The 17,636-nt window shown below is 42.1% G+C and overlaps 1 protein-coding gene across 1 annotated transcript; it reads right to left on the bottom strand.

Moving 5' to 3' along the window:
* Nucleotides 1–743: 743 nt before the first annotated feature.
* Nucleotides 744–11,567, bottom strand: LOC121179246 (nuclear receptor subfamily 1 group D member 1-like). Its single transcript, XM_041033969.1, has 8 exons — nucleotides 10,913–11,567; nucleotides 4,565–4,876; nucleotides 4,369–4,457; nucleotides 4,101–4,245; nucleotides 1,948–2,522; nucleotides 1,648–1,833; nucleotides 1,326–1,536; nucleotides 744–1,233 (listed from the first exon to the last, which is right to left on the bottom strand). The coding sequence occupies exons 1-8, from the start codon at nucleotides 10,929–10,931 to the stop codon at nucleotides 1,037–1,039; spliced, it is 1,734 nt and encodes a 577-aa protein (XP_040889903.1). The 5' UTR covers nucleotides 10,932–11,567; the 3' UTR covers nucleotides 744–1,036.
* Between the last annotated feature and the right edge of the window lie 6,069 nt (nucleotides 11,568–17,636).

Raw genomic sequence — 17,636 nt, 5'->3', positions numbered from 1 at the left:
TGATACTCAGAGCGCATCGGTTCAAATGCCGCTTTCTCTTTCTCTGCAGTCCGTCGAGCAATCTTCCAGCTGTGACATCATACAATAATTTCAGGACTAACTTAATTTACATATCCAAGAATCTGCAAACTAACAGGGATACGAACCAAGAATAAAGGTTATATACAAAATTTACAACAGAACACCATAGCATATTACCCATCTGACACGGTCTAAAATGACCAATAATATCTCCCTGATTACCGCATACAAACACAATGCAACTTACTCTCATTTCTTAAAAATGTTATACATTTCTCAATCACAGATGGGTGATTTTCATATAGGTAGATTTCCCACATGGTGATGACATGTTGTGAAAATAGCTTAGATCATTTCAACCGGGCAAACACAAACCGTCCTCCTAACTGTGTGTTAGACGTTTCTATTGCTATATTATATATTGATGTAAGAGGTTTCTCAATGTATGGAAAGTGCGTTTTACACTTGTAGCATGAATGTACAGTAAGAAATCATTGTTGGTGAATGTTTGCACATGTTCTTTTTGTTTGTTTTTTTTTTCTGGGCAAGAGTATGTGCTTCCTTCTTGCTAGCTTTGTGAGCTGGGCGAGGAGGACAAAGTCTAGTGAGGAACAAAAAGCTCTCTCTTTCTTTTTGGTCTTCGGAACAAAAACTGTCTCAGACAAACTCCAGGAGGGAAAGGTGATGACTTGGTGGTTTTATGTTGACTCGACAAACCCAAGGAAGAACACAGGCTATGTTTTATTCGTTTTTTTTGTTTTTTTTTTTAGCAATCCTGGAAGCGACTAGAGGAGAGATCAGTTTGAGTTCAGGAGCTTCCACCTCCTGCTGTGCCTCCATCCTTCACTGATATTTTTCTGAGTCCACTTTCTCACAGCGTTAGACTTGGCACAGCTCCCACAACAGCTGTCCATCATGCAGAGGCCAGTATACTGTAAGTGGCAGGCCAAGCTTGCATGGGGAGCTGGGAGGTTCCCTAACGCAGATACCTCAGTAAGCTGCAGGCCATCTGAACTCAAGGATCAATGCGGAAAGCTAAAAGCTTGTCAGAGTGGTGGTTGTTGAGGGTGCGCAGGTCAGGCAGACGAAGCAGCAACTTTGGGAAGAGGGTGCTGTCATCTGGGCGGCGACTGGTGATGAGAGAGCGCAGAGCTTTTATTAGATTCTCCTGCAGTAGCTCCACTGCTCCCACCTCCACTATGCCAGAGCGGTCTGAAGAAAAGGAGGAGAAAGTGGGGTTAGACATGAGGAAATGTGACTGCATATAGTATGTTCTTGTGTGCATGTTAGTGGATGAGTCTTACCAGCTGACACGAGCACAACAGCCATAAAAAGAGCCATCTCATCCGGCTCCAGGCCCAAAGATCCCAGCTTCTCACTGAAATCAAACATGGCGTCCAGTAAGGATCCCATGCCAAGAGCCCTCAGTGATGCCAGTGAATACGTCTGCCCATTGAGGAAGGTCACCGTCCTCTCCTTGGGGTCAAACAGTGAGCAGAACCTCACCATCAGAACCTGTGGACAGAACCAGGTCAACATTAGAAACAAATCAGTTCAGTGAGTGAAAGAAAGAAAGTGGGAAAAGAAAACGTCTCCAACAAATTCAGTTTAAGTAAGTGGACGTACCTGGAAAGTGCCAGATTTGAGCAGCATGACCTGATCATGCTGGCTAAGAGTCTGGAAGCCTGGGATGCTCTTTGCAAACTCCACTACTTCTTTAACCGCAGGAGTGAAGCACTGGGAGAAAGACTCCCACACCTCCTGACTGGAACGACTGGCTGGAGCCACAGGACATGAATTGAGTGGACATGCCTGCAGGAGACAGAAAAAAAGAGAACAATGGAAGTGTTAGGGACTTTTTTATTGACATTAATTTAATAGACATTATATGTATACTGTTTGTCTCAAAAAGAAATAAAGTCTCACCAGTACTTTGGCCCCGCCATTCAGCTTCCAGGGGCAGGGGTTTTGGTTCTGGGAATTGCCAACTGGGAAACTGGTCTGATTGGCTGAGTAGGACTGAGGTGATAGGTTGCCACTGATGGGGCACTGATTCTGATTGGAGGAGAAGGTGTACTTGGCATTGTCGACATTAGTATTAGAGGAGTTTTCATTGCTGGTGGGGGCAGCGGGGCAGTTTGTGGGGACATGGTAGCTTGACGTCAGATTTGCTTGCTCCCCGTGACCTGTGTGCTGCGTCTGGGTTGTTGGATGTGCCAGGGCAGGTTCTTGTGCCGAACTGTTCTGGAAAGAGGAAGTGCAGACGTTGCTGTTGCGGGAAGCCATCTTGAGTGGTTTCTCGTCTCCGCTCATAATGTTGCTGCGGTAAGACTGGGATATGGAGCCTTCGTTGATCTGGTTCTGTGGACTAGAGGGGGCATCGGGAGGAGGTGACACCTCCATTTCCATGGAAGCTGATTCATTGAGACTGTTCATGTAGCTCTGCATCTCATCCAATAGTCTCTGCTTCTCCCGTTTGGGAATACGCCCAAAACGCACAGCTGAGGAGAAAAGCAACCAGAAGAGAGCATCCTCTGTTAGCATTTACTGACATCAGGCATCGATATCGCTGCCAGCTCCTTACTGGCAGCACTTTAATTAGCACATTAAACAGCAGAAATGTAGACAGTTAAAACAGATTTTCATGTTCAAACAATGTAGAGAAACAAAACACTCTGTTCTTTCTCTAATATGAATTCAACATCTGACACTCCAGCTCTAATCTCTACATGGATTACTAATCCCAAGACCTCTCTGTCTCCGTCACAGCTGTTTCACCACAATACCGACACGAAAGCCTTCATCTCGTGTGCCTGCCTCATCCTCCTCTCTAGCCTTTACAATCCTCCCTTCCCCCCTTTTCAATACTGCACCTCCACTGACAGCCCTATTTATAGTTCTCTGTATGCTACACATCTCCCCCCTCATCTCTCGCTCTCTCTTCCTTTCTGCCTTTCAGTTGAGCACTCGTTCTCTCTTTTCCTGTGGAAGTAGGTCACTGGGTCAGAAGCACTGAACATGATGTCATTAGTAAATTGACATAGTGAGTGAGTATTGGAAAGGTCAAAAAGACAGGATAGGCAGGTGGGAGAGGTGAAGAGACAAAAGGTTGAAGGTGAGGAAAAAAATGGGATGATCAAAGATTAATTTGCGAGCAGATATGATGGCGGTGTAATATTATTGCTGAGGGTTTTGGTAGAACTAATAATCAACATTTTTCTGTTTAATTTAATTTATGCACATTCCCAGAAAATGAAAACAAGCAACATAATTGTTGTTAATAATAAAGTTTCCCTCTTGCGATCTAATGAATTAGCTGGTGAGTTTCCACTTCTGCATTTTGGCTTTTTTGGGTCAACTAAAAAAAAAAAAGAAATGTTTGCTCCAGAAAAAAAAATCATGATTTATTATCACCTAGTTTAGCCATATCCCCTGAGATCAGACTCCTGTGGTGAAATAACATAGTAGAGCAGATTAGCTGTTGTAAAAGAATTTTAATTTTAAGTGTAGGTTTTATGATTAACAAGGCAGAATAACATTATGCCGCAAATAATTGTTTGGAAATATCAGTGTTGAAAAAAGTAATAGGTAAGACTGTACATCTTGGTCAGCACAGGGGGGTAATCAACAACTTTGTGCCCCAATTTCCCAAAATAAACTGTATTTGCCGCAGTTTCTGTATGACTGATGACTACTGGGACTCTGAAGCTCCTCTTGCCATAAATCAGATAACAGGGCAAGGAGAGAGGGAGTCAGAGGGGGACAAAAGACAAAAGGAGGAGAGTGGAGAGAAGAAAGAAAGAAAGAAAGAAAAATGAATTCTTCTTATGAGCAGTGAGACCAGCTCAAAAACAGTTTCAACAGAGGAATCGCTCTTTTGTCAAAAGCTACAACAAGAATCAGTTTTCACTTTTTTATTAACACATTCTGTGAAACTTTAACATCTGATTCTCCATAACTCTGTGCTACATATATCAATTAACTCCTCGTCTCTACACTGGGAAAACCAAAATAATATTTTGGTTTTATTTGCCATATGTCTAAATATCTTCTGTAAGAACATTAACACTGTCTCTCACCATCTCTGGACATGCCCACGGAGAGACACTTCTTAAAGCGGCAGTGCTGGCACCGGTTTCGGTTCATGCGCATGATGAGACAGTTTTCATTCTTCACACACATCTTGTAGTGGATATTCTGCTGAATGCTTCGTCTGAAGAAGCCCTGGAAAAGCCATGAGGAGAATAAACACTGTAAAGAATGTCTTGTTTGTGGCAGTGTGTCAGTGTGTGCACCTGCTGAGAAAAAAGACAGTCATGGCATAATAGTATCTCTGTTCAGTCTCACCTTGCAGCCCTCACAGGCATGAACACCATAATGGAACCCAGATGCAATGTCTCCACACACCTTACACAAGAGCACCATACCTCCGGTCTCTATGAAAGAAGCATACGTCCATCATCAGTGAGAGAAATACAATGACAAAATGCTAGTAGGAAGACGTAGAGGAGACCAGGAAGGAGGGAAGTGAGTGAGTACTTACTGGTGAACGTGCCAGTGAAACCACAGGGTCTTTTTGCTGCTGTAGGGTGGTTGTAGGTTGCTGATGATGCTGTCGTAATTTGGGAAACTGGAGCATTGTTTACTTCAGGAAACTGGAAGACCATTTTCGGGGAAGTAGTTCCTCCCCCTTGTTCCCCTCTCTGCCTCAGGGCCCCAATCTCCTGAAAGGAGACACCCTCTGGGGATGAAGGCTGCGAGTGGGAGGAGGGCGACTGGGTCTGGTATCCACTTGAAGGGCTGCCAGGACTCGGGCTGGCACTGCCAGACGAGCCGGCGTACAAGATAACACCACCTGGAGGAACAGAGAGAGGCAAAAACTCAGTTCACTGATCTTCATCTAGGTCTCTGTTCACATGTACAATGTAGGTGGGAGTGTAAGTGTTGAGCAACACTCTTGATTCAGTGTGCTTACTTGGCAGACTTTCCCCAAACACACACAAAACTCTGATAGTGTTGGAACAACAAAATTCTGCTCTGATAAATAAATTAGAAAAAATGTCATAGCTAGAGCAGCAGCAACTCTGACCTGGATATCTTTGGTTTCTAATCTGTTCGATAATCGAATAAAAGAACACGCTTTGTCATGCCAGCTCTCAAAAAGACTGTGAAAACCCTCTTCCTGCAGGTCTCTTTTACTGATAGATGATACTTTGGCATCTTGAAAGCCCATTGGAGAGGGTTTTGTGAATAAATAATGCTAAACACACAATGACCAGGCACGGTAACAGCCCCTATCTGATGGTGGAATCAACACCGACATCAGGAAAATAGTCACTGTGTTACTTGGCTGAATAACATTTTGGCTAAATTGCATGGTCTGATAAGGTAGCCTACATTTCTATGATACAATAGCCGACAGAGTATTATTATTATATATCCTACACAGAATAATTCAAAATATAATATTTTGAAATATTATACAAATGTCTCAGGTAAACCTGTGTAGAATAGAAAACACCATAAGATACTTATCATAATATGACCGTATACACTGACAGTGAGTGGCACAAATGGGCCTTTGTTTAGGGATGTCACATCAAATCGGAAATGCCCTATTACCCCTCAACACAACACCCATCCACCCCCCTCTTGTTTTGCAGACAGTGTTCTTCCCTGCAAGATGAAAGACTGCCCCTCACGTGCAGGCTGAGCCAGCCAGCTCCCTGCCTGCTTGCTTTCAGCGCTGAGTCTTTTCTCCTCTCCCTCCCCCTCCCTTCTTCTCTATCCTCCTCCCCTCCTATACCTCCTCCTCTCTCCCTCCCTCCCCACTTTGGCTCCAGGCCTGCAGACCCATCTATCCGCCAGCCACCTGACCGGGAGCTCACATGGACTCTTGACACAGTTCCCGCCCGGCTCACAAGGCTCTTTGCGCAGTCCCGTGTAGACAACAGCAGCAGTACAATAACAAGCGCCAGGGCAGATCACGTTTGGAATAGAGAGGGCTTTAATGCTGTGACTACAGACGTAGGGGAAAGTGAGCAGGGCACAGCCACCTTAAGTCGATGCATTCCACAGAGTTACTAGAAACTGTGTAGAGGGTAACAGTCACGTTGTTGCCGGCCACTGTTTTGACACATTAAAATTATTAGCTCTATGTCATTTTGCATTAATATCACGGGTGTTAAAGGGAGGGAGTAAGGCAAACCCACCAAATAAAACAAGAAACAGCAATTTGAATATAACCTCCATTATTATAGGTATTCATGATTTCAAGAATTTATACCTGTATGCTAATATCAGCAGTCCACTTATGATGATCTTTTTTTGTTCACAGTTTGCCCTCCTTTTTTAAAAATTTGCTATTAGATCACTGTGTCAGGGATCTAATTACTTTAGCATGAAAACCTGCCAACCAAAACATGCTCCATGTGCAAAAATTGCATGCTTAACATTCTCTACTCAGAATCTGCGTCACTGGGCTCATATCAGGACCATCGTGGTTGCACTTTGTGGGTCACTACCAGACTGATTCTCACTGAACAACCGGTAACACAGCTTAACATCAGGTTTTGGCTCTATTCTGTCAGACAGGTTCCTGCGGTCTAGTTAATGGGTGACTGGTTGAACTGTAGTGGCAGTGTTATCTGTAGAAGTGACAATACCCTGGAATTGTCTGCACAGTCATTCTGTGCACATTTCCTCTCAAGGACCTTGAATCATCTGAGAAAGAGCCTCCCTCGTCTCTTGCGCTTTCTCTCCTGGAGGAAACACGTGCTGCCTTTCTGTTTAGCTCTAAGTGCCTCCTTAATTCCCCTGCTCACACGTGTCAACACTGAATGCAAGGTACTTTGGCCTCAGACGCTTGTGTGCAGTGGCAGCTTAAGTGTCAAGTCAAGGCTGTGACTTCACTTCGCACACAGATGTTACATGTGCATGTGTAGTTTCCCGTTGTGCTTGTGTAAGAAAAGTACAACTTTATGGACATGAGTAGAGGAAAAAGGGGTGACACCCTACTGTCACAAGAGCTCCACACCCACTTTCTACATTCACAATCAACATCCCCGCCCCTCCTGTGTAAAAACATTCCATATTATGTCTCCTTGTAACCATTTCCTGGAATCTGGTTTGACTGGTTGCCAGAACGAGCTCTGAGAATATCATCCCTGCTGTACTCAGGCACAGGTTACAACATGTGACCTGTGGATACACAAACAGCTGTAAGAACTACAGAATAAACAAAACGTTCCCTCGCCCCTCCTTTTGCCAGTCCTTCATGACTTCCCCTCTCGTGTTCGCATCACCTGGGCATACATGAGTGGCAGGCAAACTGTACAGACATCACGCTTATATCATGTGTAGGGGCGGAAGTGGGGGGGAGGGGGGTTCCTCCTCTCAGTCCATTCTCTTTCATGTGGACATGTACAACTCCACATGACATGTCTATTTATGAAGCACTTTCAAGGAGGATGGTTCTTAAAGTGCAACAGAGAACAAACTTTGCTTTATATCCCACAAACCCCCAATGATCTTTTATTGCTCTACAAAGAAACAGGAATGACTCCACTGTATGCTGTTCCAGTTTGAATTTGTGTTTGAGGAGTTGTGTGGTTAAAAAATTCTAAAGGGTTTTACATGTCGATCTTGTGGTTTCGCCTACACATATGCAACAGACTGGAAGGAGCAGGTTATACTCGATCCTTGGACAGAAATGCTACCTGACATCCGAATCAAGCTTGGCTTTTAATGTGAATTAGCTAGCTGTGTGTTCTCTCAAGTTGACAACCACAAGGAGTCTGGTTTCGGGGACTGACATCAGAGCTCAACATTAAGCTTATTGTTCCTTCTAGCATGAATGACCCCTTTGACACATTTGTGTACAAAGACACATTATAGGTTTTTTCATTTAAAAGAAAGGCAGCAGCCATTCAATTTCAGGTGAAAAACATGTCTTTTTCTTCATTAAAGACCTTAAAATGAAGGCAACAATCATGTTTTTAGGTCATAACATCATCTCTACAATACTGGAGGTTACATTAGGATTGGTTAATGGACAGCCATGGGCTTTCCTTGCTAGGCTTTCAAAAACGCTCATCACCCCTTTTAGTGAACCTGAACAATACTTAGAATTTAGTTACTCAACTACAAATACACCCACTTTCTTCATAGTAATTATACAGTTTAATCTTCTGCCAGTGAAGCTGAAGGGAGAGTCAATGGTTGACTACTTTTGCAAGTACACTTCTGCAATACACTAAGCGGGGCTCATACTGATTAAGGCATTTGCTTATGAGTCAAGCATTTATTGATGACTTAATGTATTTATCCTCCCATTTGACTATTATAAAAGTAGACACACACACACAATTTGTATGGCAAAAAAAGAGGACGACACAAGCAATGGGCCTACTGAATGAATGTCATATAGCATAATAAAAAAAATTAGGACTTGGGGGTTATCCAGGCTACCATAAGTTTATAATGACACTGAATATTCTGTGCGCAAAAACAAGCACCATAGTGACACGAAGCCATTAAAACACTGTGAGAGGCAGACTGAGCTGCAGCCCTGCACTTAACAGAATAACCCATGGGTGCTTAAAAATGCTTGTACTCCTGCAGTCTTAATTATTTCTAATTATGCTCTTTGCCATCTCTTTTGCTTACAAGTTACATTTTATGGGCGATTAGTAATCTGTTGGCGGTCTACAAATTCCTCATCTTCGAAATTAACATATGCAAGAGTAAATTATAAAACATCAATCTTGGCCAATATATTCATTTAGTCCTGCAGAAAATAATATTCCACATTATTATATTATCTTCCACAGACATCAGAATAGAAAACACAAACACTATGTCATCGATGTTGTACCTAATGGTAGCAATGGTTCATTCTGGCATTGAAGGTGGTGGTGTTGCAACTGTAATACCATTTAAATTAATGGTGGTGTTTGTGCACAAGAAGAGCTGGTTAGCCAAAACCCAGGGTGAATACAGCCCAATGTAGGTTAATGTGTTCACACAGACACCGCACAGTGATACTTCATGTCAACTGTGGCCCACTGAAATTACTATCAAACCTCTCAAACCAGTTATAGTAACCAGGACGAGAGAACAGGCTGTTACACCTCTCTGACCCACTGACCAAGCTATCAGAGGAATCCCCGTGCGGGCTGAGCTCGAGCAGTGGAGCGCGCGCGGTGGAGAGGAATGACCGGGAGGGGCGGGGTGCTCGGGAATCATGCGCGGCACGTGGATGCTGAGGCTGTATACACGTGCTGTCAGCTCGGGGCGGGGTAGCTGCGTATTAGAAATCAGGCGCATGATTCCCAACATCATCACGACTGTCTCTACCCAGGGTGCGCTGGGCGGAGAGCAGATGAAAAGACACGACGGTCATAATGGCCTGTCCTCTGTTTGGTTACCATAGCTGTTATTTTTCTATTGGGATTGATGTGATGAGTATCACTGGTGACGCCATCGCGCATTATGATTATTTTTGTCTCGCGGGTCTGGGGCACTTAATGTCTCGCTCTTGATGTTGCATCCTTTTCAATTCTGAATCGGAGACCTACATTTTTAGCCGTAATAGACTGATATTAACATTTTACCGTGTGCTGAAGCAGAAACTCACACAGACGTTCATATCACCTTTCATATCCATTACAGTAGCCTATCTAGGCTGCAATGTTTATTGGAAATGATTTAAAATTGGTATTAACTGGGTAACTTTTATGAGTAGCATATGATCTGGGCTCGGCTCATTCATCATCAGCTTCCTCCCACTGCATTTAGACCATGATTCAGGTCCTGGCAGAACAGGATGTTTACTCCCAGCACTGCTCTTCAAGTCATGGCCAGTAGATGGAAGGACAATTTGGCACCCGTCACTTGTTTTGACTCAGTGGGCGTGACTGCTCTTTGACATAGCCTACTCACATGTGTTTGAGGGGGGGGGGCGCACTTTAACCAAAGATATAGTGAATCACAGCCAGGTGAAATGAATCACGCACCGCAACAAAGCAATAATTCACACTCTCCAACTTCTCATGCGTGCATCAGTTTTTACTAGTTCGGTGCATTTTACGTGTTTGGAGTGCAACCTAAAAACACCCACGGTAGGATCAGCATGTGATTCACCGACAGATAACGTGAGAAGTCAGTGGCGTTAACATGTGTGACTGTGGAGAGGGAACGTGTGCGGCCAGGGGGCACTTTGGGTCGCGCTTCACGTGAGTGTGTTTTCACGCAGAGAATCGGAAGTAAGCCGCAAAGGTTGCCGAGACAGGACTTACCTGTCCGCGCTCAGCCCCACTCCCTGAAAACTCTCCACTGTCTGCAGAACCACAAGCACTTGGCAAAAAGCCATATGTTACACAGATGAACTACGCTTCGAGGTGAGGCATGTGTTTTTAACCCTCGATAGAAATAATGCCTGTGCGTGTGGCTGTGACAGGCTGAGTTCCACAGTAAGACCCAGATAATGTTTCATATACAGTAGTTTCAGTGCTGCAGGGACGTAGCTCAGTTACATCCTGGGTTTCACGGTTATGTGCTGCTTAATATCAGGTGTATTGGACACAGTATTGGAGGCAAAAACGTGTAGTTGAACAGGATAAAAGCAAAACCATCAACCACCCTACAATAAGCAGGCTTGTGTAGGTATTAACTAATCCAGTAATACATAAATAAACAGCGCCGAAAAAATAATGTGCAGAAAAACCACAAGTCTGTGTAAGAATAATGTTAAATGTAGAGGGGTGCAATGACATCTGTTCCCAGTATGCACCATTGCCTGCTCCTTCCCAGAAAACTGCTCTTGGCACTGAAATACATTTTCCAGCGGCTTCTAGCAAAAGACACATAGTACAGTACAAAGAGTACTTACCACCGGGGCTATTTTCCATGTTTCCCAGTCGATCGATGTTGCTCTGTTGTTCCGTGCTGTTTAATTGTGGGCGTTTAATGCTGGACTGACTGCCTCTGCCTGCCGCTGAGGAGTTTCGTTGATACAGGTGAAAGAGTCATGAACTGCCGAGGCATAGAGAGTGTATCCCAAAGCTCAGACCAACAGGAGTGTGCACAGGGCATTGGGGGTCTTGAGAAAACCCGATCATCGAAGGAACAAAAAATTAAAAAAAAAAAAAAACAAATGCGAAAAGAAAAGAACTATTTCAAAAAATAAAAGAAATTAGAAATTAAAAAGGAAATTAGAGCGAATCTGTGTTACTGATCCAGATAATTTCCAAGGTAAATAGATGCACAGGGCAGCTCGGCTCTCCGTCTGCACACCTTATGATGCCAGGCTGTGGTGAGATATCACTGTATGTGGGGGTTCTCTATATTACAGAGGTCCCAAAGCAATTCAGCTGCTTGCCATGTACAGTCACCATCAAAACATGACCAGAGTGGAAGTAGTTTAAGCACTCTCCCACTCATCAATAAGCAGCACGCGTCCTAAAATAACCAGCACGTTTTCAGGTGCCTGAGAAATGTGACCAGTTTTTTTTTTCCTGTTCTCTTTTTGTGTGTCCCTTCAACCGCCTGTTTGTTGATGTGTATAAGGGTTGTCTCTCTCTCTCTCCTCTCTCTGTCACGCTCTCTGAAAACATTTCACCCTCCTCCCCCCTTCCCCCTCACGCCCCCACTTTTTTTTTTTTTTAATACTCTTTCTCACTTTTTCATTGGCCGAAAGCCCCGCGTGGAGACGGCACATTGGGCTCGTTCGACACTGGAATGCTGGTTAAAGCTCTACAGCATGTGCGCATGGCATGTGAGCTCGAGCTGCCCTACTGACACACATTTTATGCTAATGAGCTGCCTGGGCTCGGCGATAAGCTGGGGGAGAGGAGGAAGAGATGGGAGGAAGAGGCGAGAGGTCTCACTCCTGCCTCCTGTCTCCCGACTTGTCTTACAGTTTAGCTGTAGGGTTGGGACGTGGGTTTCAATGCCAGAAGACAGAAAATCTGGATTACCACCCGGGCAAAGTGGGAAAACTGCCCAGGTCTACACGAACTGATTAACATTACATTTGTTAGAAATTTGCACCACTGAAGTACAATGTCGACTGTGACAGCTCCTTAATCCTCCATCTTGTGGCCCCTGTCTTAAAGAGGGACCCTGTGTCGAATTCTGATTCTTTCTTTGCTTTACTTTATTATGATCTCTTTTGTGGTAAGGTTGTGTTTTTCTGTGTCAAGTAAAAACACACCCAACCTTGGACAAGGTAGTTTTATTACATCATAGGAGTACTGTAAGTAACAAATCCTCTAATCTAAACAACCATATGTTTACAGGTCATTTGTCACTACCCTTTGATTTGACCCATAGGAGTATTTCCTGAATTGGTGTCCTTGTGGCAGCAGAAGACATGGCAAAGGTTATCTAATCCAAATAACTAACCCATCCATGATGTGACATAGCTATAGTAAAGGCTACGTTAGGTTAGGGCACAAAAACAACATGGTTTGGTTTAAAATAAGTACTTTCGTGAGGACATTCACCATCATGGTCACAACAACAAAAATCTGGTTGAGATTATGGAGTGGACATTGGATTAACAAAACAATGTTGAGTGTGAAATGGGATGTTAATAAGTAAATAGTAAGATTAATAACATATTCGTTTTCTGATATTTCAGGTTAAAGAGAATATTTGTAATATACATTTGACTAGGTTATGAATTTGAATTTGGGTATGGTAAATATATAGCATGCATATTATAATCCTATTAATTTATAACTATAAATAAAACATTAATGTAATGTAAATGTGTATACAACACATTTAATGTAATTTCACATAAATAAAATTCTGAAATATTCAGTGACAAATCATCTTTTTTATGTTTAGTGTTTCAGTATTTTAGTTATTTAAATGCATATTAAAAATTTAATATAAAATGGCCTTTTGAATAATGCAGTTTATTGTTTATATTTTTTATTCTAGGTATTTCTATTTATTTGTGTTTTTATACTATACTTAGTCTATTTAGTTATCGTATATAATTTAGCCTTTAATTGAATTGTTAATAATATGGTAAAACAATTAAATACTCTATGTATCTATCTGATCTATCTGTCTGTCCCTCCTCGGGTATTCAAACTTGTCCACGTGCCCCTCGCTTGCGTGCCCCGCTCCAGGTAAACACACGAGCAGTGCGCATGCGCCCACATTCTCCAAACAGAAGCCGGTGCAGTCTTTGACCAACGAGTGGCAGTCTTTTTCCAGCATAGACGATCTTTGCCTGAGAGAGAGGGCACGTGCGGAAAGGGCGGTGCTCACCGTGACTCCCACCGTGACTCCCACCGCCCCTCCTCCTCTCCATCACGTTTCCTTTCTCTCCACAGATTGTGTTTGCTAAAAGCTAAAATATCGGCGGAGATTGGCTGGGACACAGTGAATGTAGGTCAGGAGCTGCTTGTGCAAACATGAGCATCGTAAAATAGCCCAAATGTGCCCAAAACCGCGGTGTCCTCACAGAAAGCTCTCAAGAGACCGCCTGTTGCTGGCAGGCATATAGAGAATTAAATTTAGGTCACGTAGCTCACTGTCGGAGGTGGGGCGGGATGTTTTTTTTATTTTTTTATTCACGATCTTTTCTCTTTTTCTAGATAGGTGAGCTGAATGGGGATAAAAAAAACTCCTCACTGCACTGCAGCCTTCAACTGGTGGGAAATTAGGCTACGAGGTCACAGTCTCTATGATATAAAACCCATCACCTGCTCAGGATTTCAGTATCAAATGCTTGTATCAGTTTCAGTCTAATGATAGAACATTTTCCTGATATGGACCACCAACAATGTTTTTTTTTTTTTTTTTTTTTGTTTGTTTTTTTTACGTTATCTTTCTTTCATCTAAACATTCAGGAAAAATGACATGATCCTAGACATAAGGCTTTTATCTGTCTAAACCTCACTGATTAATTTTTAATGAAGAATTTTCACTCAAGGTCATGTGATCAGTTTACAAATGATGATGCATTGTAATAGATTAAGATAATAATAGATAATCTAATCTACCCCCCACCCTCTCTCACACACATACATGTATTTATATATGTATGCATTTTATAAAGTGACTTCCTGGATGCCATCAAATGCATCAAATACGTACAGTGACACAACAGGCCTGGCAGGTTTCTTGGTGACACAGAAATATAGATTACATTCAAAGAAGTCATAGAAGTCTGTAGAACACATACATGGTTAATGTACTGAAAGCTCCAGCTTCAAACATTCTGTGATGAACGTGAAAATTGGACTGTGCAGCAATTTTTTAAAAACTAGTACTACAATAAAGCAAGTCAATCATTCAGTTTTCTGCAGCTCAGGAACAGCTGATAGAAGGGGAGACTCCTTAATCATTATGTAACCTTTTTAAGTAAATAAAATGATTTTAAGATGTATCATAAGTGTTGGTTAAAAATCTCTAAAAAAAAAACTGTACCATGCCATAAACACTATGATATGTTTAGGTAGTACTGGACAATTAAAAAATGAATAATTTGAAATATTACATTATTGATAAACATTTATTTAACTTATTCAAATAGTGGGCAATCAACACTTTACATCACATATAGATTAAATTTAAAACTACTACTACTACTAATAATAATAATAGTGAAACAAACAATCACATATGACTGTTTTTTTAGTGCTTGCTCCACCCTTTTCCACAATTTCATTTCAGGACAGTACTTTAAATTATAAAATACTGCTTGTGAAATGTGAAATGAAAATAATTTGTCCAAGCACATTTGTCTAAATGAATGCAGTTTTCTAAATATCTTCCGTATAACTCCTGGTGTCCCTAACTTACCTTGAACCTGCTTTGAGTAGTAGCAGAGATAACCTCAAACAACCCCGATCTTGAACCTGAAACCTACACTGGATGCAATAAGTAATTGAACAGCGCCTCCCTGTGGTTTAACTGAGCTGTGCAGCTCCCTTCTGGTGGAGTAGACAGATGTGGTTATTGTTGCAGATATTATACCCAATAAAGAATCAGGTCACCAGGACGTGAAGAGTTATTTGGGACATGTAGTCAGTGCTGTTGGCTATTTTGGACTCTTGCATATAATAAACGTGTCAAGGGAAATTAGGCTGTGTGTTTATGAAACATTGATTTATTTTCCAAAAGCCTGCTTGTTTTCAGAAACATTTCTCATCCAATGGGTTTGGGGTGGGGGTGTGGGGGGGTCATCTCACTACCTATCAACTATTTAGGCGACAGTGATGCCAGAAAAAACCTTCTACCCCTCCCTATAAGCCTCCTAGTTACAGTTTGAAAATGCAGGACTGTTTGTTTCCCTCAAGGTGGCAGTGGTCGCAATGGTATTGATATGTGAGGAGTTGGGCTTATTTTCAAACGGCTGTGTTGGGTATTTCACTAAGTTTTCTAAGTCCTCACAAGGTTTGAATTCAATAATACTTAAGGTCTTAAAAACCCTCTGCTGTCACGACACTGCAACACAGGAGTGGATGTATGTGTTTATATCAGCAGAGATGGAGGGAGGACTAAATTAGATATATAGCACATTAGCATCGGTGCTCTAATTAGAGTTTTAGTGAGGGCCATAAAATATGAAGCCTCAATAACTCTGTGCTATGCATGCACAGTGCTGAGGCCATCTATTTGAGAGTTGTAAAAATATACGATGACTTGTGGAATTTACAAGATTTTTTTTCAGTCTTATTGCTTCTTCTTATATATGTGTGTACACACACACACACACACATACACACACACAGCATAGCCTCAAATTTGAAGGAGTAAATCCTGCTCTCTTCATTTGTGCTTTGTTTCAGTTAGCCAGAGTTTACTTCCAAAACCATGGTGAAGAGCACCCTCAGAGGGGGCGGATGTAGAGGTGAGTTTGAACGATGACAACATACAACAAAAATATGATGGACAGTGAAAATGAAGGTATATGTCCAAAGCACAACCAAGAGAACAACTATAAGGGTATACTAAGTGATTGATTGATAATATTCCAAAACAAAAGTTTTCTCAATATGAGGGATTACCCAGTGTTAAGGGATGAGATCAGCATGTAGACACAAATACAGCTGGTTGATAGGAAAATTGAAAACTCAATGGGTGGAGTTGGCAGTGACAAATTAGTCTTTAAATGCAAAGGAGCCCCAAATGAGCTCGTGCTGTAGAGTTTAGATATGGGCTCCAGTGATGACATGTTAGGTATGTTTGGCCAGGTAGAGGCAGAGCAAATTTGAGCTTCTCAGGGCGATAGGTAGGGTGTTATCTTCTGGTATTGAGGGACTCTGAGTGTTGCCTTTTCTTGCTTCTCTTCTGTGTCTCTCTTCCTTCTCACCAGTAATTGTTAAAGCAGCAGCCGTCATATTAACAAACATATGGAAATGGGAATTGTCACATACAGTGTAGGTCTCCACGGCCAGAAATTCAATAAAGCCAAAACAGAATATTAGCTTCCAGTATACTCAGGCATACTCTATTCTACACCGCTTTAACATAATTTCATAATAATTTGAGCTTCACAGTAAGACAGACCAACTTGGAAGGGAGCTGTATTTCCAAAGAGATTGAGGTCACTGGAGTTGCATGCACATATTTATTAGCTGCTGAAAAGACAAGAGAAGAAACAGTAGCCAGTCTATGGAATGAAGACAGTGGAAAACCAGTCTTTGTGCCAACAATGTTGCCGGAAGAATAATAATAATTTAATGTAATATTTCGGATGATTTGGTCTGATGACCCACCAGTTGGACAGACCCATGTGACATGAAAGAGATAAACTCTTTTGTGACTCGTTTGAGTGAATTATCCTTGTGAATCAGTGTGACCAACAACATAATCCTCATAAGATTTTATTTACCCAAAATGGGTATTAAACATTCAGATGAACATGTTAGATGCAATGCAAAAATGACAAGAGAACAAAGCTCAAACTGTGGTATTGTACATACAATATAAAAATATATATAATATAAATATATGTACACAAAGTAACACTTCTTTTGTCCCCTGCACTTCAGTGATTTGTGCAGCAAATTGCTGAAGTTCAGCAAAACTGCATGTAGTATGTGAACGTGCAAAAACATATCGTACTTTGTTTTGCCTGAAGAGAAAGAACAGTTTGTTACAATAAAATACACAGAACAAAGACGTCACTAAACAGCTATGGTACCTGGGAACTTTGTCCTACTGGCTGCATTGAGGTCTGTTGATCATTGGGACACACTAAGCAACATTCAGAAACCATGTTAGTCTCCTGATTAGTTTAAGAAGACAAACAAAATGTAGTACTATGATAGTTGCAACCTATGTCTGATACTTACCCTTGTTCAACCTCCAGAGGGCATTTAGATCTTCTGACAGGCAGACAGATATTGCAGCAGGCAGCCAAGCTCTGCTGAGATCTGCTGACAGGCGGCCGCTTGTGAAGAGGTGCCAGATTATCCTGAGGGGGGACAGCTCCATCCGTGCTGTATCCAAACAGTTTAATGTATTTACTTTTGTTTTAGCACAGTGAGGAAACTGGAGGCAGAGTGTGGGGAAAAGACTGGCTGGTGATGACTTGCCAAGGGCAAGTAAAATGCAAAATCTTGTGTCTTCATGTAACCTTCAGT

This window comes from Toxotes jaculatrix, chromosome 3 (genome assembly GCF_017976425.1).
Source record: "Toxotes jaculatrix isolate fToxJac2 chromosome 3, fToxJac2.pri, whole genome shotgun sequence".
Classification (NCBI taxonomy): Eukaryota; Metazoa; Chordata; class Actinopteri; family Toxotidae; genus Toxotes; species Toxotes jaculatrix.
This window is presented reverse-complemented; position numbering and strand designations above follow the sequence as displayed.